Source organism: Eriocheir sinensis, chromosome 25 (genome assembly GCF_024679095.1).
Source record: "Eriocheir sinensis breed Jianghai 21 chromosome 25, ASM2467909v1, whole genome shotgun sequence".
In the NCBI taxonomy this organism is placed as follows: Eukaryota; Metazoa; Arthropoda; class Malacostraca; order Decapoda; family Varunidae; genus Eriocheir; species Eriocheir sinensis.
In genome coordinates, this window is record NC_066533.1 from 522,351 (window position 1) to 547,379 (window position 25,029).

At 42.3% G+C, this 25,029-nt stretch overlaps 1 protein-coding gene across 1 annotated transcript in view; it reads right to left on the reverse strand.

The window, feature by feature from the left end:
• LOC127003200 (organic cation transporter protein-like) overlaps positions 1-23,799 on the reverse strand; it is a gene marked incomplete at its 5' end in the record, with an annotated part of 44,756 nt that extends 20,957 nt beyond the window's left edge. The window contains 7 exon segments of the mRNA XM_050869572.1: positions 1,179-1,258; positions 4,762-4,896; positions 5,604-5,752; positions 6,687-6,819; positions 9,872-10,040; positions 16,205-16,463; positions 23,586-23,799. Of these exon segments, the coding sequence (XP_050725529.1) occupies positions 1,179-1,258; positions 4,762-4,896; positions 5,604-5,752; positions 6,687-6,819; positions 9,872-10,040; positions 16,205-16,463; positions 23,586-23,799 (1,139 nt within the window).
• Between the last annotated feature and the right edge of the window lie 1,230 nt (positions 23,800-25,029).

Below are 25,029 nucleotides of genomic sequence, written 5' to 3' on the forward strand. Positions count from 1 at the left end.
CAATTCCGTATTGTGCTATTGATATGTGCCTCTACATATGTGTAAGTATAACCACCACTTAAGTGTCATCCCAGCTAGAATTTCATAAATACCTCTACAGTGATCCATGGCACAGGGAAAATATCATTCATTAGAAATACTGTTTTTTTTTATTCATTTGTATTAAGGTTTAAGTAATGTAAATGACTACTTCCATACTGCAGGGATCACTGATAGACTCCATAGACAGGCTGCAGCTACAGTATATTAAACACTTACCATAGGATCCACTTCTTGGGAAACCCCAGCTTAAATTTCACATTTCACTTTTAATTTGATAATCTTGCTGTTATCATTCTGCCATCAATCTTTGCACACTATGATACTTGGTTTTCCTCTTTGCTTACCACGATTTTTTTGTCTTTTGCTTTATTTTCTTTTTCAACTCGACACGCCATGTCATCATGTGCTTTGGTGCGCAGAAGTACTTTGACATGAAAATGAACCCTTCCCTTACCCCTGCAACATCAGCATTTTCTATGAAACATCATCAGAGTGGGATACAGCAAGCAATGCTTTTCTCCATCTCACAATAAAGTTTAGTGTTCAGTGTCCCTCCAGGAGGGTCAGCGCAGCACATCATGACTCTCCCACACATGCTCCACTTGCTGCTCCTCATCTCCCTTTGCTGGTAATGACCCTCAGACATCTTGCTCACTGAGACATCTTCATTTTTGTTTGGGTCTAGAAATATTTCTAATTACCTAACCAATTTAATGATAAGAATCCTTGATTTGTATTATTTCAAAGTTTTGGGCTTTATCAGTTATTGATATTTTCCTTTGAAGTTTTCACAGGACTCAGTATCAAGGTGTTCATAAAAACATAGCTGGGAACTTGTTTTCTGTAGCAAAACCCTGAACCTCATCTGATTAGTTTAAGAGTGTGCAAATACCAGACATCATATCTTAAGCCAATAAGCAAATTGCTCAAATGAAACACTAAACATCAAGCTACACAGTCTTATTTGTAATCAAATGAAGTTTATTACTGAAAGGTACTAGTCCTTTTGGTAACAGGGTTAGGGCAATAATCAATGGAAGGTCCAAGTACTTCTATCCTAAAGGAGTGAGCAACCTTCGCATGGGCGAGTGGCGTGGGTGTGGGCATAAGGCTTGCCGAATGCCCACTGGGTTTACCTTCTGGTATAAATCCGGATATGAAGCAAGCGCCGCCGCCAAGCAAAAGGACAAAGGAGAGCGTGCCCTTCCTGCCCATTCTGTGGAATTATCACGTTCAGTAACAACCTACAAGGCTCTCCAGGGTAAATTTTATAGTGAGAGACGACGGAAACAACTCATTTTAGAAATCCTTTTTCAGTTCATTTTGAGAAATAACAGTTTATACAATTTGGAATACTAAGGAAATAATTGCCTTTGAAAATAGATACTTCCTCAGGACACTCAAAACAATGTATGAAGCCGTACTTGAAATCTGGTTATCCTCTTATCCTGATGTGACAACCAGTCAGGTTCCCACTTCAGTAGTGATTTATTTATACTCGTACACTTGACCTCAAACAATGGAAACGTTAACTTTACAGGACACCAAGTATTTGTTAGAACCTTCTTGGCAGATACACATAACTGATCACGTCACACTTCCCTGCTCCCAACGCCTTCGGAAAAGCTGCCTAAATGCAAGATTAAATACCCATCCCCCCTGCTATCGTGCCTCATTGTTAATGAAACTACACATGATAGTAGAAATGTGTGATAGCTAATTTGAAGACTCTATAGAGATATTCAAATTGATTACTGGTTGCCTATTTGCCTACATTTTGTGCCTATTATACCTCTCTTTGGACACATTTTCCCAACCAACACTGTACTGACATATTACAGTTACTATAACACTCACAACACCACCTTAATATGCTCAGCGATGGTTGGGGGATTCTTGAAAGGTTGCTCACCCATTGTTATCACATATAAAAGAGGGGTGGGTTCAGTTCACTTGTTAGTTGCACAACTTGTCATAGAGTTGGGGGTGATCCAAACTGGACAGTTGATCAGCTGAGCACAACAAAAAATGGCTACCAACAACAACCCCCTCACAATAATCCCTCAGCAGCTCTTATAGGTGACCATTTACCAGAAATAGCAATCATAGTTGAATGAAACATTCATCGAAGGTAAGAAAGTGCAGCAGAGGTGACACTGACCACACCCACATAGCTACGCCACTCCTTTCTTTACAAACATTGACCCCCCCCCCCCCCCACCTCCACCTACACAACCTCCCCACAACAACTTGGGCCATTTGGCTAACACTGCCATCTTGACGCACCTTGTTCGCTCCATTCCATAACATTGTACAGTTTTGGTGGCTATTTCGTCAACTGAACCCAGGGAACATGGCGGGAGCATTGACCAATCACTGAACAAGGATGATCGATGACATAGCACCAATCAGCTGCCGTGTACCGCACGGCCTAGGAGATTCAAATCCACTAAAACAACCAGGTTTTGTATGTGATAGTGCGTTTCAGGTGCGTGATAGCATAATTATGGCAGCTTTTAGGGTGTGTGTGATAGCAGTGAATCCCGATAGCAGAAGGCGTGATAGCAGGGGGTTGGGTGTATGTTATTCTAACAATGTCTGAGACCCAGACAATCATCAATCAATCTGGAGCAGTGAATATGAAAGCCAGCTCTTTTAACCTATTCTATTAGTTATCTATTTATTGTTTTTCTTTTTCTTTTTTTCAGACACATGACCTGAGTGTCAGAGGAAGCATTTTGCAACACCTACTTTCATTCTCTTATAAAAGTTGACCGTGCTTGGAGAGCCTTGTTTCATCCAATAAGCAATGTCTGCTTTAATAGTGATTACACTTGACTTTTCTCGGCATCAGTGACTAGGGAGACTAAATAACTGTGCTAGAGTGAAGCAAAAGACAAGTAATTGAATGTTTATAAGGTTCTCAAGTATCGACTATGAAGCAAAATGACATGAAAAGGATGAACACTAATAATGATGGTAACTGTTCTTCAATGAAATTTTCAAACTTAGGAAGAGAAAAAAAAAAAGTAAAAAAACTGATACAGCTAATGCAAAATATAACTTATATAAAATAAACTGATATCAATGCCTGGTTAAAATCATTAAACATGACTGATGCCTACTATTTCTCATTAACTGAAAGATCAGATATATTGTTGGAAAAATGCTGTATGTGTGGCTTTTCAAATAAGAACTTTGTTCCTTTATATATATATATATATATATATATATATATATATATATATATATATATATATATATATATATATATATATATATATATATATATATATATATATATATATATATATATATATATATATATATATATATATATAATTCATCCTGCTTTCAATATACAAACTGATGACAGAAGTTGAATATTGTGAATTTGCCACAATAAAAAAATCTATAGCATCGAAACTTAAGAGGGTCTTTGAAAAATCTATAAATGATTTGACTGCAGTCAGCTAAAACAATGTGGTACATTTAGTACCCTTTTAAACTTAGGCAGTGAAAAGTACTAAAATCCTTTGATTATTGATGGACTTACAAAATTAACTTACTGAGTTGTATAAAATGTTCCTGTCATGAGAGATGGGGATGAAATTTGTTCAATCAGTCATGATATTGACAAAACTTTTCTTAAAATTACAGAGCAGGCATTTTAAGCCATAATATGTAATGTGTATATTTACAAAAATGTTGATAACACGAATATATTGACGTTAACCATCAAAGGACAATTGTCTGGGAAACCAGATGTAACATTGTAAGAAGTCTGACTGAAATTTTTCATAAACTGTTTTCTCTAGTAATTTTTTTGGAGACATGTATGTATACAAATGAATGTGTGATGTATTGATGTGACAAGCAGGATTCTGTGATAGTTGAGGCAAAGTTGAAAATACCATACTGGTGCACCTTCTTCTCAGTATATTGAAGACACAAGTGCTGCCAGTGCTGGTGAATGCTGGTGAGCACAACACTAAACTAAAAATTTGCATAAAAGTAAACAACGTGGATGGGAGTCCACAAATGACAAGAAAACGTTTAGAGTTTTAGCATGATGATGTTTTTTGCAAATATTGTAAAAATGAAGACCATTTTTATATTAAGCAATTAGTAATACCATGATTCAGACTGAAGTTCATTCAAAGGTTCAGGAACAACTTATTCTACTCAAGTCAACATTTCTAGAAGTGGGGCTTGGCTCAAAACATGCCCCTCCAAGTCAAGAAATATAAAAGTGAATGAGCCTCAAGGGAAACAGCTGTGTGCCTCAGGGCCCTGACAGAGGCAACAGTGAGCTAAATGCTCGTCACAGTACACAAATAGAATTATTCAAAGTACTTTTATTACTTCACTATATAGCTGATATTATTTTTACTTAAAGCAACTAGACAATCCAGTGGGTGACGACTGAAATTTTTATCAAAACAAGGTAATAAAATCAGCAAAATAAAATTAAAATATGAGGGGCAAAGATAATTTTAGTTACACAATTTATTTGGCATGAGCTCGGTCATTTTAAATATGATTGATTTTTCAGTTATGTGACAGTGCATGAAAACAGTGCTTGGCAGCCATCTCTAAGCTTCTCGACAGTAGAAACAACAAGCTAAAAACAAACTATATTTCAGAAAGAGCATCTAAGTAATACTACATCTATCAAATGGTACTATAAACACCCCACCCCCTGCAGGGAGAACATACCTGTCAAGAACCAAGTAGGAGAACACGTAGGAGGGAATCTCAATCAACATGGTGGCAATAAAGTTGACAAATATATTGCCACCAAGATTTCCAGAGTTTGAGGAGAGTCCGTAATACACCAGCGTGCATACAGCCCTGAGAAGTGAACACATGTGTTAGGACTCGGAAGTGAAAGATGCACATAGACATGCTACCTAATCGCTCAAAAACAACTTTCATGTCATGACTTTAAATTCATGTATCTAGCTTTGTCTTCACTCCTATATTTCAGTACTGATCCACACTTACACTGTCATACTCACATGAGTAAGTGGAAGACTGAAAGCTAAATAGAAATTAATGCTTTTGTAAATTACTTGCTGCTTCAGAAGAAATATTACCATTTATCTTAGATCAGGGGCAAGTAGCTGTTGGATAAGTCAGAATAAAGCTAAGTCAGGCAACCCTTGAGCTCTGAGATGTTCAACTTACCAAGGGTTTGCTGTTTAAAGTAAAAAATAATTTCACTATAATACAAGAAATTACTACATTGCTAGAGGACTCAATGGGCAGGCAAGGAACAATCAGACAATTGTGTGAAAAAAATTATCAGATTGGGGTGCATACATCAAAGATTTCTTTCCCAACACAGATACCAATATAATGGAAGCACAAGCACAATGAGAGGATAAAGGCAAGAACCAATGCTTCCTCACCAAAGTTGACACGAATACCAAAATATATTACAGAGACCATTATGAAAGCTTAGCACTAATGAGAAGATTAGAGTAAAAGACAATGAATGAACCTCACCCAACCTGATAGGGATCCCACCACACACCACTACAGTGTTTCCTACTCACCAGCAGAAGAACATGTTGAGGGAACGCTTCCTCATGTTTGGAGTCTTCAGGAGGTCAAGTACGGTTCTCTTCACCTTAGGGCCAGGCTCATCCTTAACTAGGTCAGCATTGCTATTGGCCATCGATATTGTCCCATCAACACTTGGAATCTAAGGAAAGAATGAGAAATTATTGCACAAAATTACTGAAACTACATATTGTCTGCACAATAACTGCTACTTAGGGTGAGACATACAATATCATCCCAGTTTAGTCATGAGATGAGAAGTACGGAATGAACTCACTGAAACACCACTCACTTTAGGAATATTAAAGAACGTATAAGTGTTAGGGCAGAGGGATGAGTAAGATCAAGCTGAAAAAGATGCTGTGATTGTGGAGGGCAAGAAGTAAGATGACAAAATGGTGAGAATACATTATATCAAAGATGAGATTAATGGAAGAAGAGAAAGATGAAGAGTTGTAAAGGATATATCAAAGGTGACAGTGAAGGGAAATGAGGAGGATGAGACATTTGCGTTATTGATTGACTCAGAAGTAAGTAGTAGTTATGTTGATAGGTTTGCAGACCAATGAAAACAGATCAAGATGTTAGTGTACTGCCTGTCTGTGACTTGAACTCTTTCAAAAGAGTAGCAAGACACCTCTCCACCCAAAATTGACCTCTCTTCTGGCCTCTTGTTCTGTTTTCTTTTCTTGGAGCAGTGCCTGGTGGGCTTTTTTGTTGCTTTTATGTTTTATGCCCTTGAACTGCCTCCTTTGCTGTAAAAAAAAAAAAAAAATGACAAGCTTGATAGAGTTTTCCCTAGGTACCTACCCATTTATGGACCAGCCTGAAAGGGAGGATGAGCAGCTAGATGGGCTGCATTCTGATTGCCTGGGACGGGGTTCAAGCCCAAGCCCACAGATTTGTAGCTGGGGATGCTAGCCACTGTACCATTGAGGTACTATTAGAGTACTGATAGATGATAAAATCCTAAACCCTATCAAAGGAGAGATACCAAATTTGTGTTAAAGCAAAATGGTTTAGGTAGACAAACTCAAATAGTTTCTCAGGGTTAGGAAGAAAGACTCAATTACTACCTCAGGGTTTGTCTCCTCCAGCAGGTGTTTGGGGACTTCCACACCATTGACCTTGGCTGCCTTGTTGATGATCTTGATGGCATCATTTCTGCGGCCTTGAGACACTAGCCAACGTACGCTCTCTGGCATTATCCTGTAAAACACAAATATTCTTTAGATTTACAACATTTTACACTCTTTTTGTGGCCCTAAGATACCAGTCAACATACTCTCCAGCATTATCATTCAAAAACATAATTATTCTTGCAAACTCTTGATCCCCCTATGTTTTTATTCTTCACTGTTATTGTGGTTCTGAAATGCCAGCCAATGAGGAGATGAACACCATGGCTACATGCAGCCCATAGCATGTGCTCCCAACTTTACTTAACCTTACCTTACTTTTACTACTGCCACAAAGCAGTCAGAACCACTAAACATTCTTCCCACAACCTTTGTGTCTAATACATCCTGTTTCAACTTATCATTCACAGCTATATATAATCTATGAAGCTCCTCTCCTCTCTTGCCTAAGTACACCTTAACATGCTGAAAGAAGTTGGATCACAGGAGCATATTCCTCCCTACACAAATGTCTACAAGGTACTGTCCAAACTCATTCACTTCCATCATGAACCCACTTTCCACTTGCACCCCCACACCATGCTTCCAACTATCACAATCATATCACTTAACACAAATGCTTTTCTTTCATTTTCATGTTTCTTTCATTTCCAACCAAAACGGTTTTCAAATGCTGCCCTAAATCCTCCCAAAATTTTTTCACCTGAGGTGGGGTGGGAAGATGGGTGTTAGTGTATTTACCTATTTGTATTTACCTATTTTTAGTCTATCGGGCCCGAGCTAAGCTTTAATAGTCCCGTCTCCATATCTACATTCATCCAGCCTTTCCTTCATTTGTTGGTCACTGTTCACCTCCACCACCTCTTCCCACAAGCTGTTCCATGTGTTGACCCGGTAGCAGCGACGGGCCAAATTTGTGGCTTTACCGTGTAGCAGCGACGGGCCAAATTTGTGCCATGATTTAACCCCCACCAAATAGATGATACATAAACTGATCACAAATACTTTGATATATATTATGAAATCATTTGTGTGGGGGGTGATTTTTTTCTCATTTTTCTCGCTTAGAGGGACCATTAAGAAACATGATCCCCGCTGCTACCGGGTTAACACTTCGATGTGGAAAAGTATACTTTTTCAAGTCACTCAAACAGGTTCCTTTATTAAGTTTCTTTTCATGTCCTCTCTGCCCCTGCATTCTCGCAGTTGAGAAGAGATCATCTCTATCCACCTCATCATACTTATTTACCAACTTATACAACGTGATCAGATTTCCTCTCTCCCTTCTTTGTTCCAGTGTTGTCAATTTCATCTCCTTCAATCTATCTTCATACAGTACGTCATATTCGAGTTCTGGGACTATTTTAGTTGCAAATCTCTGTATCCTTTCCAACTTTCTGATATCCTTCTTTTTGTGAGGCGACCATACAACTGCAGCATATTCAGGTTTTGGTCTTATCAATGTTATTATTTTCTTCATCATTTCTGGAATGATACCCTTATGTTTTGCATCATCCTGTAGGTTTCTTCAAACAGCTTGTTTATGTGCTTTTCTGGGGTTAGTGTGTCTTGCATCATTACTCCCAAATCTTTTTCTTCATGTACCACCTTTAAGTTTTCTTCTCCCATCCTGTATGTTATCCTTGGTAATTTTTTTTACTTTCCCCTATTTCCATAACATGACATTTGTTTGCAATAAATTCCATCTCCCATAACTGGCTCCATCTATACACTCTATCCAGGTCTTTTTGCAGTTCTTCACAGTCTTCCTCCATCCTCATTAACTTAGCATCGTCTGCAAAAAGGCTCATATAACTTTTTATACCCTTCGGCATATCATTCATATATATATGTACTATGAATATTATTGGTACCAGAACTGAGCCTTGAGGAACTCCACTCTCTACTCTCCTCCAATTTGATTTCTCTTCCCTAATCACCATCCTCATTTTTCTTCCTGTTAAGTAATCCTTCATCCACTTGATAACCTTTCCGCCTATTCCTCCCCAATGCTGTAGTTTCCAGATTAATTAACCTTTTGTGCGGAACCTTGTCAAAAGCTTCTTTCAAATCGAGGTACACACAATCAGCCCATCTTTCTCTCTCTTGCACCACATCTATTGCTCTTGAGTAGAAACATAGTAAGTTAATGACACATGATTTCCCTTTTCTAAATACAAACTGTCTGAATGTTCGACCCATTGTTTTTATTATACTTTCACAAATCTTGCACATTACACTTGTCAGAGAGACTAGTCTATAATTTAGTGGTTCAGTTTTATCTCCACTTTTATAAATTGGTACAATGTTTGCTATTTTCCATTCTAAGGGCACTTTTCCTGTATTTATAGAGCATGTTATTATGTCATAAAGTGGCCCCAATAATTCATTTCTACACTCTTTTAGCACTTGTCCTGAGACTTCATTCGGTCCCATAGCTTTTCTTCCATCAAAAGTTTTCATCAGCTGTATCAGTTCTCCTTTCTCAACCTTTATATTATCTAATTTCCCTTCATTGCAATTTTCGAGACCCCAGTCAAAGTTGGTTTCTTTCGTAAACACTTTTTAATTTTTTTATTTAATATTTCTGAAATGTCTTTGTCCTTTTCGTGGAATAGGCGGAAAGGTTATCGAGTGGATGAAGGATTACTTAACAGGAAGAAAAATGAGGATGGTGATTAGGGAAGAGAAATCAAATTGGAGGAGAGTAGAGAGTGGAGTTCCTCAAGGCTCAGTTCTGGTACCAATAATATTAATTTCTTTATAACTTCCTGTTTACGAATTTATAAAACATTTTTAGTTTTTCTTTACATTTAAAAACTATTCTTCTTTCAAATTTAGCTTCCTCCTCTCTCCTTATTTTCACATACTATTCATTTCTTGCTTTTTATATTTGTCCCTGGTGTGGGGGTGGTCAGGTGTGAGTGGTCAGATGGGTAAGGTGGTGCAGATGGATGGTGAATGTGGAAGTGAGATGCTATGGATGAGAGGGTAGTGGGATGACATGGGCGAGTGGATGGGCAAGATATGGTGGTGTAGATGGGTACATATAATCTGTGTGGTAGGGCAAGGTGTGGGTGGTGGATGGTTTATAGTTTGGACAGGTAAGTGTGCTTCTGTACCACATGTAAGAGAGGAGAAGGAAGGCGGGAGCAGTGACGGCCACCTGCAGCCATCGCCAGTCCCTGATGAAGATGGCTAAGATGCCGGTCATGGCCTCTCCGAGGGCAAAGGGAACCTCGATGATGATGCCCACAAACGTTCGCCACTTGGCTCCAATGAACTCAACAGCTGAAAGAATAGACACCGTACATGTAAGACAAGAGAAAATAGTAACAAGAAAATTGTGGCTCTGATGAGATCAACAAATGAAAGATACACTGAAAATCTGGTACGTACTGGTACAATGGAAGAAAATGATTACCGTTATGCCACATGAAAACAACAGCTAAAGGAAGAAGCACAAACTGAAATTTACACAAGAAAAAGAAAAAATTACAAGAGAACTATGGCGCAAATAAACTTCAATCAGTCAACCAATGGGGGCATATGCACGGCCCCATGTTGCCTTGCCCACCCTACACCACCAAGCCCAGGGGTTACCCCAGGCAAGTCTTACCATCCTGGGTACTTCCAGACAGGATCTATCATCTTGCTCAAATCATGAACTCTGTGGGTGTCCCCTTGGCCTCCTACCATCTGGAATGTCTTTTACAGAAACAATCTGATTAGCAGGATCAGCCTCTGGGTAGTGTGCCACGTGCCCATGTAGCCAGAGTTTGTGGTCATAAAATACGCAGGTAATAGGCCTTGAATCAGTCTCACAGAGTAATCGCCAGATTAACAGAGTCTTTCCAGCGATATCCCATGATTCTGCAGAGGCGCTTTTTACCAAAGGCATCAATCTGCCTCTTCAAGTCAATACTCAGTGTCGTCTCACAGCCAAAGAGTAAGAGAGGAAGTACAAATGACTTGAAGATCCAGATCTTTGTACTTCTGCACAGGTATCAACAACACCATATACTTGTGCTGAGTGAGTCCATAACTGTAGGCCAAGCCAGTTTGCCACAAAACTTCTTGACAAGACCTGCTGCTGTTCTACACTACACAACCAAGGTATGTGAAATTTTCCAAGATACCATGCAATGTCCCTGCCACAAGCATGGAGAGACTGTAGTGCCACTCTAGACTCCTGTATATTCATCTTGAACCAGAAGACCTGAAGTCCTAAAGACTTTGCCTCCTCATGCAATGCCAAGAGTTTCTGTAAGATATAAGTTAAATCATATAACCCCAAGTGGAGGAGGCTAAGGGGATGCCCATAGAGCAGGTGTTCTTAAAGTAGTGCCTCAATACCCCCAGGGGGTATCGAAACCGGTTCTTGGGGTTCAGTAGGGGAAAGTGGGGTAAGATGAACCACCCCTTGCGATCATGTGATCACAGATTGCATCAAGCTCTAATGCTGCACAACCAAAGCCAGTAGTCACTACGTGTCTCTGGTAGTAGCGAGACGTTCCTGTGGAGAGTCTGTCAGTTTTTACAGTAAAAAAAACTGTTTCTTCCATCGAAAAGTAAAATATTGGAAGCTGAGAATATTGTCAATTACGCTGGTATGTATTAGTCTTACTTTTGTTGCAAATTGCTGGTGATTAGTTTAGTATTTGATAATTCTTGTGTCCATGTTTTCGATGGTAACGGTTTACATTAACATACTTACAAACGATTCATTCAAAATGGCCACGGAGGGGTAAGATGAACCTTTAAGTTTGGGGTAAGATGAACCATCTGTTCATCTTACCCCAACATGTGTGAATAATTACTTTTTAATCCTCATTGTAATCTATTTGATATCGGATGCCGCGAAAGTACATCAGAAAAACGGGCCGGGCCCCTGTACCCCTCGATGTGATGAAAAGGGCCTCCGCTGCATTCGACGATGGAAAAAAGAAGAAAGAAAGAAAAGAAAAGGGCCACAAAAATACTGAATGAGACGCCAGTCCAGGATGAAGTAGCAGCAGAGAGAGAAGAAAGATAGGCCTACCAAGGCGAATAAAGAAATTATGAAGAATTTGTTTGGTAAGAGACAGAAGTCAAGACAGACAGCATCTATAATGCCACTTCGGATGATGATAGTGAGAACGATGTATGCGAGATAATGGGTTCACTTACAAAAGATTCTGATGATGATATATCGGATGACGAGTTGATGGAAGGCGGTTTTGTGGTAGTGAACATTCATGGCATGAAGGGAACCACACAAAGATATGTCGCAAGAGTCAACGTAATCGACGGTGATGAAATCAAGGGAGTTTTCATGAAGAGAATCCCGGGACATAGGCCCATTGAAAGCAAACAGGCCTTCATAATCGACCACAATGATGAAGCATCATTCGATAAAAAAGATATTTCGGTGACACTACCAGCTCCGAAAAGCTTGTCTGGTAGTCTGCAAAAGTCGAACCAGTTTGTGTTCCCATATGACTTGGGAAGATTCAATCTCTCGTAGGCCTGTTGATAGACATAAGTGCATTTTGTTAAATTTTCAAAAGGATTTTATTTATTTAATTCATATTTACTTATAAAAGGATGTGCATGTATTATTGATTGATAAAGATTTGTAATATCCATCGTTTTGATGTAGATATCCTCTTGTTCATTTAATTCACGGTGTGGTTCAACTTACCCCACGGTAGGGTTCAACTTACCCCCCTAAGTGGGGGTAAGTTGAACCATTCAATACTTTTTTAAAGGCTTTAGAAAGGTGAAAGCCTTATCAGGAGAATATCAATTTTTGTTTATGGTTAAAGGTAACTGACAGCTGCTCAAATGAACACTGACAGAGACAGGGTTCATCTTACCCCACTTCCCCCTATAGCTCCGGCGCCTTAATTTTGGTCTATTTTCTTCCAAACCTTCACAAAACCCTTTGCATACATATAATACATTAGTAAAAAGTGGCGGACAAATACCGCCACCTGTTTTAGGGTGGTTAGCGATGGTAGAGAAAAGGTATATACATACATTTGATTTGTTTTGGTGACGGCGGCGGACATTGGGAGGTGAGCAGTGTTGTCAACGATCCGGTTAGCGACGGTAGGCTAGGTTAGCGATGGTATGCTTAGTTAGCGATTATCCCACGCATGTGAGACCAGGTCCACCACGCGTGGTTATTATTATTTTTTTTTAGAACACGCACCTTTACCTAATACTATATCCGGCCCAAACCTTCACAAAACCCTTTGGGTAAACGTGCGTGTTCTAAAAAAAAAAAAAAAAAAAAAAAACATGCGTGGTGGACCCACTGATCCCTATTATAACTGGATTGGCTTTCTCTGACCTAGCCTGGTTAGAATCCTGACGGCCGTACCATAAGGCAGCCTCCTCGACTATAGAAGCTCTTCGGCCAATTTTTCATACCATAATCTTCGAGGGGCCCTCTCCGTAAGCGAAGGAAAGGTGTTGACGGGCGAAATTGTTGGAATCCGGCAAGGGGTCGAGATAGGTACATCTTCGTGAGCCCCTTCGCATATTTTATGCGTCAATTCTGCATTTCTCTCATTAATATAGTAATAAATGATCCAGGAATTATAATAAAACGTATTTGATCTAATATGAATCTGCAAAAGTTTTTTTTGAATAAATGATTTAAAATTTTGTTTAAGACTTTAGGGTTGTATCATGATTTTTAACCCTTGCCAAGTTGCCGTGTCAACACGCCTCCTTGGTCAACACAAGGAGCTAGGTAGTCTTTTCCTATAGCTCCGATGGGGCTCGAGCACTTTTCTAACGGCTCCTTGCTTGACGGGATGGTAGCGAGGGGCAGAGATAGCGCCGGGCACATGTGGACTCACTGGCTGTGTGCGTGGAGAGAGGTGGAAACCAAGGGGTGCTGACGTCACTCCCCATCCCCTAGGCCTCCCCTCTCGTAGGAAACACGGGCCGCGCAGGGATGCCAACCCTATTACTCACGCTATGTTCCCGATTATACCTATATTTGCCTTTCAATCAACCATTTTCTTCGTGATTATACATTGAAAAATATGTATGATTACACTAATATATGTAAAATGCTTCAATTATCAATATTTCCGTGTAGAGATGTTTACAGAGGCTACCAACCCAACTCGGAAGAAGCTCTAGCGGAGGAAGGGACCGAGATCACCTTATAGTATCCGGCAGAAAGGGGACATCGTTTAAGGGAAGAGTAGGAGGAAGGTTTAGAGGCTGCCTAATGGTACGGCCCGCAGCCGCCATCTTAAGATTCCCTCGGGCAGAGGCATATATGTAAAAAAAAATTGGCATCAACGCTCGCTGAGTGGCAGTAGCACGTGGTAAAACACTTCATTACGAAGTTATTAATTTATTGAATTTTTCTATCCCCAAGCTACTAGCTTTTTATTGGTTTATGGAAAAAAAACGATTACCTAGTCTCAATATTTCGCACAAAACAATTCTTTTCCGCGTTATTTGACTGTTACATCCTCTATATAGCATGTATGATATGTGTTTCCTTGCAAACTACTTTTACAGTGGATTGTGAAATAACATAGAACAGAAAAATGTTAGTTCTTTTCATATATTTCTTTTGGTTACCCATTAAAAGTATCCATATTCTAAATCTAAGATTTAAAAAGAAAACGAATCAATTAGATGAATAACTAATTAAAACGTTCAACTAATTAACCTATTCTACACGTACTGACGTACATTGTTTTTGCTTATCTTGTAAACTGTAATATTTATGTTGACTGCATTATATTCGTCATTTACACAAAAACTTCAAAGTGGCCAACACGACTGATTGGGTTCAAGCATCAGTAGGTAGGTGATTGGTAGCCTATTATTGAAGTTCTATACATAGCTAACATCACCCTTTTTCCAAATAAGTATGAGGAACAAATTATGAAATTACTATGGTCTTTTTAATGCTAAGCCTAATACATTCATACAACCACCCTGGCTGTCAGTTACCAGACAGAGTAAAAACTACAACACCCTTATGAGAACTGCAGTTGAGACTGTGTTGAATGAAAGAATCATAGTGTTGGCCACGTTGAAGTTTTTGTGTAAATGACGAATATAATGCAGTCAACATAAATATTACAGTTTACAAGAAAAGCAAAAACAATGTACGTCACTACGTGTAGAATAAGTTAATTAGTTGAACGTTTTAATTAGTTACTCATCTAATTCATTAGTTTTCTGTTTAAATCTTAAATTTAGAACATGTATAATTCTTTAAATGGGTAACAAAACAAAAAAAAAAAAAAAAAAAAGAACCTACATTTTTCTGTTTTATTTCATGATGACTAACATTTGTTATTTCACAATCCACTGAAAAAGTAGTTTGCAAGGAAACACATATCATACATGCTATATTGAGGATGTAACAGTCAAATAACGCGGAAAAGAATTGTTTTATGCGAAATATTGAGACTATAGGTAAAGAGTGGGTTTTTTTCATAAACCAATAAAAAGCTAGTAGCTTGGATAGAAAAATTCAATAAATTAATAACTTCGTAATGAAGTGTTTTACCACGTGCTGCTGCCACTCAGCGAGCGTTGATGCCGATTTTTTTTACATATATATGCCTCGACCCTAGGGAATCTTAAGATGGCGGCTGCGGGCTTCACGATTTGCACGGAGTCAACCAATCCAGTTATATTAAAGATCAGTGGGTGGACCTGGTCTCACATGCGTGGGCTAATCGCTAACCAAGCGTTGGATCGTTGGCAACACTGTTCACCTCCCAATGGCCGCCGCCGCCGCCACCAAAACATGTAGGTATATGCCTTTTCACTACCATCGCTAAACACCCTAAAACAGGTGGCGGTATTTGTCCGCCACTTTCTACTAATGTATTATATGTATGCAAAGGGTTTTGTGAAGGTTTCGAAGAAAATAGACCAAAATTAAGGCGCCAGAGTTATACTGAACCTTAACCTCCAAATTATACTTTATTAATTTATTTACTGAAAAAAAAAATAAAGAGCCCATAGAATTCAGCTGTTTGTTCATAGCCGTCCTGTTTTCTCTTTTTTACAGGAAATTAATAGCTAAAAGGTTAGGTTAGGTTAGGTTAGGTTAGGGGAGTATTAGGCTAATATTGGAGAGGGGGCATCAGGTTGACTTGGAGTTGACCTTTGGGGTATCGGGGCTGAAAAACTTTGAGAACTACTGCCATAGAGCACGGGGCTTGAGCAAGTCAATAAACAGATCCTGCCATGAATTTACTTGGGACGGGAAGTGAGCGTGTCTGGAGTCATGCCTGGAGGAATTCCTGGGTATGGCATTGTAGGGTGGGCAAAGCAACGCGCTCCTTGGCATATGCCTGGATTGACTGATTGATTGAATAATGAAACAAGATTAATCTTCTTTCTTTAAAAAAAAAAAGAAACTATAATTAATAAGCTTATCCACACCTTCAATCAAATTTTTTTTTTTAAAGTTTTACCTAAAACAAAGGTGACCTGGAAGAGTCCCACTCCTCCAGCTCCTGTAAGGAGTCGCATGATGAGGAACATTATGTAGTTGGGAGACACAGCACTGAGCACGCCGCCGCCCCCAAGCAGCAGCACCGACACCAGGATGCCGATCTTCCTGCCGAACCTGTCCGCCAAGTCACCGATTGTGATGGCGCCCAGCAGCATACCCAGCATGTACATGGACCCGGCTAGCGGTACCAACCGTGCCCGCTCACACGTCAGGTCAAACTGGGGAGAGAAACAGGATGTTAATTCACTTCATCCCATCCCATCCCATCCCATCCCAGTATCATCCATCCCAGCCTATCTACCCCATCCCATCCTATTCTACCCCACCCAATCCCATCCCACCTCTTACATTCATTCATTTAATTTCTAGGGGACCGGCAGAGGGCCACTCTCGGGTGGCATGATATGCGGAGGTTGTGAGGGGGATTTAAGGGGGACAGTGTACGTAATGCAGCGACTTGCCTGATGGGCGAGCCTCCCATAACTCACTCTGGGTATGGGGAGTTACCTCTTTGGGCGACTGGTTAAGGAGTAGCTATTCCGTCTCGCTGGTCGCGGGTTTGATCCCCGGCGCCGGCAAAACTTTTCCTTGTCTGGATTCATTTCTCGTGTATTTCGTTACACGCAGAGGTCGTGTTGGAGTACAGTAAAGAGAAAAATTCTGGCATTTCACTGTTGACAAGGCGGCGGCATCCTCTCTTGTGATTCTGTTGTGTCACCCCAAGTGGGTAACACGTAGAGTGGTGGCCCATGCTCTCGGAAGTTCATAGAAAATGGGATATCTCAACAATTGGTCTAACCCTAAAAAATGGCGGCTTGGAGTTAAGGCAGCTTTGGCAAAGAATTCCCCGAAGTCGCCGACTTTTGAGTTCGGCGAGATTGGGGCGATCTTTTTGGCCGTTATTTTGCCAGTACGAGATTGGCACGCAGGCTTTGCGTACGTCGTACGAAGCTTGTACGAAGGCCAACCGAAGTCGTCCATCAGCATCCGATGGCACCACGAGATACCATGCAAGCAGTGGCGGATCCAGCTCCAGGTGAAGGGGGGTGCTGATATACAAGATGGGCGCCATACCATACCATATATATATTGTTACGCCACCCCCTACCACACACCATACACGGGCAGGCAGGCGGCGTGATCCCCAGAACAACCACACGGGCACCAGTCACTCACAGCGGCCCACACCGAACACCGAGGGGAGGAGGGAACGAGGCAGGGCACAAAGGCTACACGTTCAACACTAAGTTCTAGTTAAATGACAGGTTCCTCACACAGTACAGCAACTTTCAAGGGCACAGAACAGTTAATCAGGCACAGTACAGGGGCACGGCAGACACGCACACCGGATGCACACAGCTCACGAGCGGAGCACACCGCTGAACACTCTCTAAGCCCAGACACGCCACCCTCAACTGCCCCTCAGCCACCCTTGCTCGCAACAGCCGACTCAGCACTTCCTGCCCGGCGGCCGGCGACCCCGGGCTCCCCTCTGTCTCTCTTGTCCCAACAAGTAGAGTTGCACCATGCTGAGCTAACATTGCATCATGCTACAATTTGATCACATTACACATACAATCATTCACATACAGCACATTCGTAACAATATGCCTATTTCTTGTTTAATAGTCACATAATATTTGCTAGCATTGCAATCAAAGGTTAGATCTGTTAAATCTACATACTAAAGGAAGAAAGCAAAATTGTAAAGTAATGCATATGCATAAGTTTTTATTATATCACAATTCTATAGCGTGAAAGGGCGCAATTTAGGTCCTAAGGGGGGGGGGGGGCGGCCGTCCCCCACCCCCCGCCCCGGATCCGCCACTGCATGATGCATGATGAATGTACGACTGGGGCTTAAGGTGTTCCGATTTTTTTCCCGATGTCCAGCCGAACACCATCTTATCACTTATCACTTATCCGACTTTTGATCCCGAAGCCGTTACGGCTTCGGGATCAAAAGTCGGATAAGTGTGAATCAGCCTTTAGCCGACTTTTGATCCCGAAGCCGTTACGATGGTGTTCGGCTGGGCATCGGGAAAAAAATCGGAACACCTTAGGGGCATGTCGCGGGCATCGGGGTGTCTCGGAGCACTCTCTCCGGCGGCCCCGAAAATTTCAGGGAGCTCTTAATTTCTCGGGACATGTCGTGGCCGGCCGAAGAGTCGGGGAGGAACATATCGGTCGCTTCGCAACGCCTTCCGTTTACGTTCGTACAGGTATGCAGTGCATTAGCACGACAATGAGACAACAATGACCCGAGAAAAACCGTTACATATATAGTACGACAATACCACGACAATGCACGGGAGTTGTACCTAGCTTCCACGACCTCCTACTCAAGCTCTACGGTCATGGACGGTGGACCGATAGCGAGCCGACATTAGGATTAGTTACCCCTATAAAGTTGTAGAAAATTAATGTTAATGAAACTTGAGAAAACGTAAGCATCGATGTATGGTAGACAGTAATATTTCTTAGTACCTTTTTTTTAACATATTTCTCAAATATTTCTATTACTGTTTACTATTTCCCAACTCAACAGCTGCCTAATTTAATTACATATCCTTAGCAATAAAAAAGCGCACCTCCTCCTCCTCCTCAAAGATTTATCCCCTAGTATCACTAGGTGAAACGGGCCCTTGTCCTAAAATGTCCTTGTGCAAAAATGCTCCCTCCCTGCGCGAGGGAGCACGGGCTAAGCCTATTGGCGGCCCGTAGCAGGATGTCGACAGACCGACTCTATCGACGATCGAAATCTAGCCGACCGAATCAGTCTGTCGACGAGGACTGGCGTGTCTCTGAAAAAAAAGAAAAAAAAAATGCGCAGAATCTGACTATGAATGAGTGGCAAGATTAATAAGTAATGGTTTTGTAATACATTTTATATGGAACCAGATTGTATACACGGTGCATTGTGGGTAAAACAAATGCTTAGTGAACTATCCTTATAGTATATAATCCTCTCCACGCCCCACGTGGTGCCATTGCTTCGCCCTTCTGCCCTGCCTTGCCCTTCTGCCCTGCCCTGCTGCCCTCCCCTCCCCTTCCCTTCACCATGATCAAGCCCAAGAACGCGAAGAACGACATCGTCATCGAGTTGGAGGATTCGCCAGACATCATACCTCGGGGTCACCATCAGCAGTGACTTGAAACAAACAAAACACTGCAAGTCCGCCTGTAAGAAAGCCAATACAGTGCTTGGGTTCATAGCGAGGAACTTCGAATACAAGACGCCGGGAGTTATGTTATCCTTGTATAATTCGCTGGTAAGGACCCACCTGGAATACGCCGTGCAATTCTGGTCTCCTAATTACAGGAAAGACATTGAATTACTTGAGAGAGTACAGCGCCGCGCCACGAAGATGATACCATCACTGAGGACGAAGCCCTATGAAGAGCGACTCGAGCGACTCAACCTCTTCACGTTGGAAAAGAGACGCCTGCGGGGAGACATGATACAAGTCTTTAAGTACCTGAACAAGCTCAGCAACGTTGATCACTCCAAACTCTTCACGCTACAAACCAACCTGAGAACAAGAAACAACGGAAAAACAATTCAAGCAAAGCGATGCAATACCGACATCGGCAGGAGTTATTTCTCGAATAGAGTTGTTCGCCACTGGAACAGCCTTCCTGCAGAAGTGGTTAGCGCAGAGACCATCAACTCCTTCAAGAAACGCATTGATAGCCACTTTGCTGCATCGGGAGTGAACTGAACGTTCCCAAGAGTAGATACACAAGTGCTTTAATCCTTCCCTGTAAGCCACTCCTATGGGAAACGGATTGATTAAATCACTGAACGCAGGCAGCCTAGTAAAGAGCCAACAGGCTTTCTGCTGCCTGCTAGTCCATGTTTCCATGTTTCCTACCCAGGGCCAGGAGGATGTCCTTCTCCAGAGCCTGGACGGTTTGCCAGAGGACCTGTCCCAGGGCGCCTCCCAGGAGACGCACGTCACTCCTTTATATACGGGGCGGCCAGGTACGTGGGGGGCCTCCGGAGCTGATATGCCACTACGATCATAGGCTGGCTGTCTTGGCGGGTGCGATTGAATGTTGGGCGGTATACGTTGAAACCACGTGAGGTGTTCGGCTCGACAGGAAAAAATCGACCTACAAACCCGGCACGAACTTCGTGGCGCCCTCGTCTTGCGTTTGGCTTGGGTTCGGTGTGTACGTAGTAGGTACGTGACGATGTCGGTTAGTTCGGGGAAAATACCGTGGTGCTTGCGTGACATCTCGTGGTGCCATCGGATGCTGATGGACGGCTTCGGTTGGCCTTCGTACAAGCTTCGTACGACGTACGCAAAGCCTGCGTGCCAATCTCGAACTGGCAAAAAAAAAAAAAAAAAAAAAAAGGTTAAAAGTCGCCCCAATCTCGCCGAACTCAAAAGTCGGCGACTTCGGGGACATCGTAGCCAAAAGTCGTGTAAGTTTGAAGCAGGCTTTACAGGCGGGAACCTGTTGTCCTGAGGTTCAACTATCTTGTAGTGATGTTGGAAAAGGCAAAAGCAAACATCCTGCGGGGTGTACAAAGGTCTAAAGTGGCTTGTGTTGGTCCAACACGTGGTGCAGACTAACTTTAGATCGGGAGCGAAAGTGTTCTAACCCGGGAAGGTGTCGCGGCCCATGAGAGCGGACCATTCTAGCGCGCCCCGCTGCTCGGCCAGTCAGAGCGCACCTCGAGTGTTGTGGTCAGACTACCCAAGCTCCATCAATGCAAAGGCACTTTGCTTCCTTTCCGTTACCTGTTTGCAGTAACTTTAGCATATGGAAAGAAAATTAGTGTAAACTAATAATCTAGGAGTGGAGGGGGCCCTGATTCTATTTTTCGCCGTGCCGCTCTCTTTATTTACACACACACACACACACACACACACACACACACACACACACTAGGATGTAGTTGCTGCAATAAATGTTCTGTGCGATTCCAAGGTATTGTGAAGATAAGTCATCAATGATTATAGTTCAATAACATTTAATTTAATTTAAATACTTATTGTTGATTAAAAAAAATAATACAGTAAAATACGAAGGCCATGTAAACGTGTTTCATTTTGCTTGAGGGTCAAAATAGCTAGGTTTAGAGAATACTGTAGGAAAATATCTTCAACATATTATAATGACATTGGTACCCATGAAAATGAAGACTGTACAACCTTATACATTAGGCTATTAAATATAGATGGACTTATAACCCAACCTAGAGGAGTTTGTAGCTGAAGACCCTTCACATGAGCAAATAATAGTAATCTAACCCATCACCGCTGAAATAGTAGTATTTCCTCGCATTTTAAAATCTCAGAAACGAGTAATTTTAATGGAAACGGTTACCAGAGTGATGACTAGCAAATACAATCTAATCAAATATTGTGTTAACTTTTAGATTGAGTTGGGTGTGATTCTAGAATTTTACCAAGACGGGCATGGCTCAGCAAAAGCTAGCTTCTGTTCATCTAAACTCTTGTAACACGTACAATCTATTAGACTGTGGCCTTGATGAGACTGTGAAATATCCATTGTGAGTCTGTAATAACAGGTAGAGCCCTGTGGGAGAGATCACATCCAATAATTTTGGCCATATGGGCCACAGCTTCCCTCATCAGCTTCGATGTCTGGACCTGAGGTGAACAATTGTTTCAGTCCTTGTAGCTGCGTCTTTCTCACAATGATTTACATAGACAGTACAGAGGGAGGGCGGTTATGACAGCAAGACACACAATGGCCGTGTGTGTGTCTTGATGTCATGAGCGATGGTTTTCTCCCAAGACTACTGACTGTTAGGACACTTCTGTCTTCTCAGCTGCCTTGCAGTTAAATTAAACACCTTGTATCCCCTCTGTGGCATGTTGCTACAGCCGAAGGCTAGGCACCACCTCAAAAATAAGAAAAAAATGACCCGCGAGACACCGTACTTTGAAGTCGGCGAGGTGCTCGAAGGGCCAATAATGGCCCCCAGCAGCCTTATATACAGGGCCACATATGTCGGGACTCTCTCTATCAAGGGACTACCCACCCACAGAGCCCGCAGGCCCGTTATAGTCCATCAACCCTAACTTGAACCCTGTGGCTTGGCCCGGGGAAACCCAAATTGTTTACAGATCTAGCGATGACCTGCGCATGGCGATCTGTCTCACTGTTAATCTGTACGTTATCTATTTATGGAATATATATATATATATATATATATATATATATATATATATATATATATATATATATATATATATATATATATATATTCATAATACGACTGCATGGTGTTATGAATGGCTTGGGATTAGAGGGAAAGACAACGACTCAGTAAACCTTTCATATTACTTGGTAACGTGGCTCATGCGACCCTGCCGCCTGACGGACCTTGGCAACAGGCGCCAGGCCGCACCAATCAGCGTTCCGACATAATGGACAACTCAAGTAGATCTCACTCTCGCGCCCTGCACAGCCATGCAAGAGAGAGAGAGAGAGAGAGAGAGAGAGAGAGAGAGAGAGAGAGAGAGAGAGGTAGCGACCCTCTCTGAGGAGAGTAATGGAGTGATGTGGCACCAGCGCGGTCTCGTGAGGAATCCCTGAGTCGCGCCCAAGGGCTCAAGTTAAAATCGATAGACTATAATGGCGCAGGAAAATTATATTTATTGTAGCTGCCGTTGATATGGCTCTTGCTTGGCTCATGCTGGTCCCCGGTGCTGTACTTGAACGAAGTCGCTAAGTTAGAGTTAACTGAAGATCTGGGCAGCATGTGGGTAATCTTCCGCCACTTGGAGATGGTTTGAAAAATCAGCTTGTTTCGGTGGGACGAACCTAGGTCAAGGGCTCAACATGCCCGCATGTGGCTGAATGGTTAGCGTGACGGCCTCGCGTTCAGGAGCTCCAGGAGGGACGGGGGTTTGAATCCTGACCGCCGCACAGCTGAGGTTTTTCAGTCACCGCCGAGTGGCCTAAGACTACCCACATGCTGGCCTGAAGACCACCCATCAACCCGGGCTTTAGATAACTTCTCCAAAGAGAGGCTCAAAGATGAGTTCCGGGGGGCAGCATGAGCCAACACAAGATGGCGCCACTATAAACACTCGCCTGCGCCAGAACGGGCTGGACCGACCATCAGGCCCCACCGGGAAGAAGCCTTGGGCCGACCATCAGGACCCACCGGGAAGAAGCCTTGGGCCGACCATCAGGACTTACCGGGAAGAAGCCTACCGGCGCAATAGGCCGCGACGTAAAAAAAAAAGAAAAAAAAAGAAGACCACTCGGCCATCGCCTCCACAAATTTCACCCGATCCCATCCCATCTCATCCTACCCCACGACACTTCACCACACGACTATATTCTCTTGCCTCAGTCACGGTGGTGGAAGAGAAGAGGGAGGTATCGTAGACCCACTCAGAGCAGGTGGTGGTTTCGTTCTGCCAAAATGCATCCGGATCACACTCCGTACTGTTGAGGTCCACGGGCTTATAGAGGTGACATTTATCGTCCTCAGGGATGGCCCATTCCACGAAGCTCTCATTGTACTGCGTTCCATTGGAGTCACACGAGGGCACGCGACACCTGCAGGGATGAAGAGGGTGAGTGATACACGTGTGTAGGGTGTTAGTTTTGCAGGTAAAGGAGAGAGAGAGAGAGAGAGAGAGAGAGAGAGAGAGAGAGAGAGAGAGAGAGAGAGACCTGGACACCTTCCAGCGGTGGGAGCGCACGGTCTAGGCGCGCACCTGGCAGATACATTTCCGCCCTGACAAGTGCAAACTGTTAAGATTCACCAGAGCCCACAACCCCATCCAGCACACTTAATTTCACTCTTCAAAATACAGACCTTGAATCTGTTCACACACACAAGTATCTTGGTGTCCACCTCTCCACTAACTTAAATTCAACACTCACACAGACCATATCAGTAACATAGCCAACCGAACACTGAGGTTAAGAGGAGGAATCTACATAACTATACACCTGACATGAAACACATAGCGTATAACACACTTGTGAGACCAACACTAGAGTACTGGTCCACGGTGTGGGATCGTTACGCACACATGCAAAAACATTGGTAGGATAGATTAAATCAACTCCAAGGCGGCTAGGTTCATTACAAACAATTACACTCGAACGTCTGGCATCACAACACGGATCAAACAACGAACCTCTTAACATTCGCAGACAAGCACACAGATTTACACTTATGTAGAAGATCACAAACACTCACATTGACATTGATCCACATTCATACTTACACAACGAAATCAGCTAGTCAACTTACTCGTAATACACACAACCAAAAATACCAAACATATCTCACTAACACTGATGCATACAAGCTAGCACTCATACTTTCCACGCACCATACGTGACTGGAACACTGGAACAGGCTCCCTCAACAGATTGTAGACTGCGGTACAACAGACTCATTCAAAAAACAAATACACACTCATTTGTCACCACAACACACCAACACTAACAATACACTTAATTCACTTTCCTCCCCTGCACACTCGGCTGCCCCGCCCCCAACACCCAACCCAAATATGCGTGTTATGCGCCAGTACAGGTGCTCTGCGCATTATTTATCAAGATCAAGATCGAAAAGGGAAAGAAAAAAAAAGTCTTCCTAAAGTTACGAAATCCTGCATGACTTCTCTCTCTCTCTCTCTCTCTCTCTCTCTCTCTCTCTCTCTCTCTCTCTCTCTCTCTCTCTCTCTCTCTCTCTCTCTCTCTCTCTCTCTCTCTCTCTCTCTCTCTCCCCCTTAACATGTTCTCTCTTGAGAAACGTCGCCTCCGAGGAAA